Genomic DNA, 1,271 nt, shown 5'->3' with positions numbered 1-1,271 from the left:
GAAGGGAAGGGAAGGGAAGGGAAGGGAAGGGAAGGGAAAGGAAGTGAGGCGGGAAGGGCCCTCAGCAGATGGGGACACCTGGCTGGGCAGCACCTGCCACTGCCCCCATGGTGCCCTGAGGGGAAGGGACCCCTCAGGCATAGAATCCAGGCCCATGGGCTGGGATGGGGGGGGAGCAGCTGAGAGGGACAGCGGGATGGGGCTTTTCCTCCTGACAGGGAAGACAGTCCCAAGGAGGATTTTTTACGGGAAAATTTTTATGGGAACTATTTTTTTTATATCCCCGGCACGAAATGGCGGCGGGGGGTCAAAATGGCGGGGGGGGGGGGGGGGGGCCGGGGGCGCCCCGCCGCCGGGGGGCGCGCGCCGCCCCCGCCCCCCCCTCCGCCCCCCTCCGTCCCCCCCCCGTGGTCACGTGGCGGCGGCGCCGCCCCCGGTCGGCGCGGACGGGCCGGGGCGGCCCCGCGAGCGGCGGAGCCTCGGCCGGGCCCCGCGGGGTCTATGGGGAAGGCGGCCGCGCTCTGCGCCGGCGGCACCCGCGGGCTGGTCTCGCTCCTCAGCGCCGTGCCCTGCCTGGCCTGCCACGAGCTGCCGGCCATGAGCAGCGAGCCGGGCGGCCGCGGCGGCGGCGGCGGCGGAGGAGGAGGAGGAGGAGGAGGGGGGGGTCCGGCGGGGGGTCCGCCCGCCGCCCCCCCGGGCTCCGACACCTACAAGGGGTGGCTCTTTAAGTGGACCAACTACCTGAAGGGCTACCAGCGCCGCTGGTTCGTGCTCAGCAACGGGCTGCTCAGCTACTACAGGTACCGGGGCAGGGGCCGCGGGGGCTGCGCTGCCGCGCGGCCAAAATCGCTGCGTGTTACTCCGTTCGGGCTTTTTTTCCTCTGCCAAGGCCACAGTCGGGTTTTGGTCTTCCAGAGCCATAGTACAGTGCGAGTCCCCCCGAGACCGGCTGCCCGTGCGTCTCCCATCCATCCATCCCTCCCTTCCTCCTGCTGCAGCTCCAGCTGCTGGAACTGCCCGGACTGAGCAAACCTTCCAGCAAAACAACCCGAAACCACTGTCCCTGTGCTGTGCAACCTGCTCCTGCTGCTGGTTCCCTGCCAGGCAGGGTGCCAGAGCATGGGAATCCTTGTCCCGGCCGTGCCTGTCGCTGCGAGCGCTGCGGCGGCCGGGGAAGGATGGGCTGGGCTGGGAGGTTGTGCCTGGGCTGGGGTGTTGTGCCTGGGCTGGGGTGTTGTGCCTGGGCTGGGGTGTTGTGCCTGGGCTGGGGT

The 1,271-nt window shown here is 70.0% G+C and overlaps 1 protein-coding gene across 3 annotated transcripts in view; it reads left to right on the top strand.

The window, feature by feature from the left end:
- Nucleotides 1-593: 593 nt before the first annotated feature.
- The window catches only part of OSBP2 (oxysterol binding protein 2), a 44,910-nt gene continuing 44,232 nt past the window's right edge, over nt 594-1,271 (top strand). For all 3 annotated transcript variants that reach the window (XM_017837486.1, XM_017837485.1, XM_017837487.1), the window contains exon 1: nt 594-800. In XM_017837486.1, coding sequence (XP_017692975.1) covers nt 598-800 — 203 coding nt within the window. In that variant the 5' untranslated portion in view covers nt 594-597. The remainder of the gene's footprint in view (nt 801-1,271) is intronic.

This window comes from Lepidothrix coronata, unplaced genomic scaffold (assembly GCF_001604755.1).
Source record: "Lepidothrix coronata isolate B3197 unplaced genomic scaffold, Lepidothrix_coronata-1.0 Scaffold305, whole genome shotgun sequence".
NCBI classification, from domain to species: Eukaryota; Metazoa; Chordata; class Aves; order Passeriformes; family Pipridae; genus Lepidothrix; species Lepidothrix coronata.
This window is presented reverse-complemented; position numbering and strand designations above follow the sequence as displayed.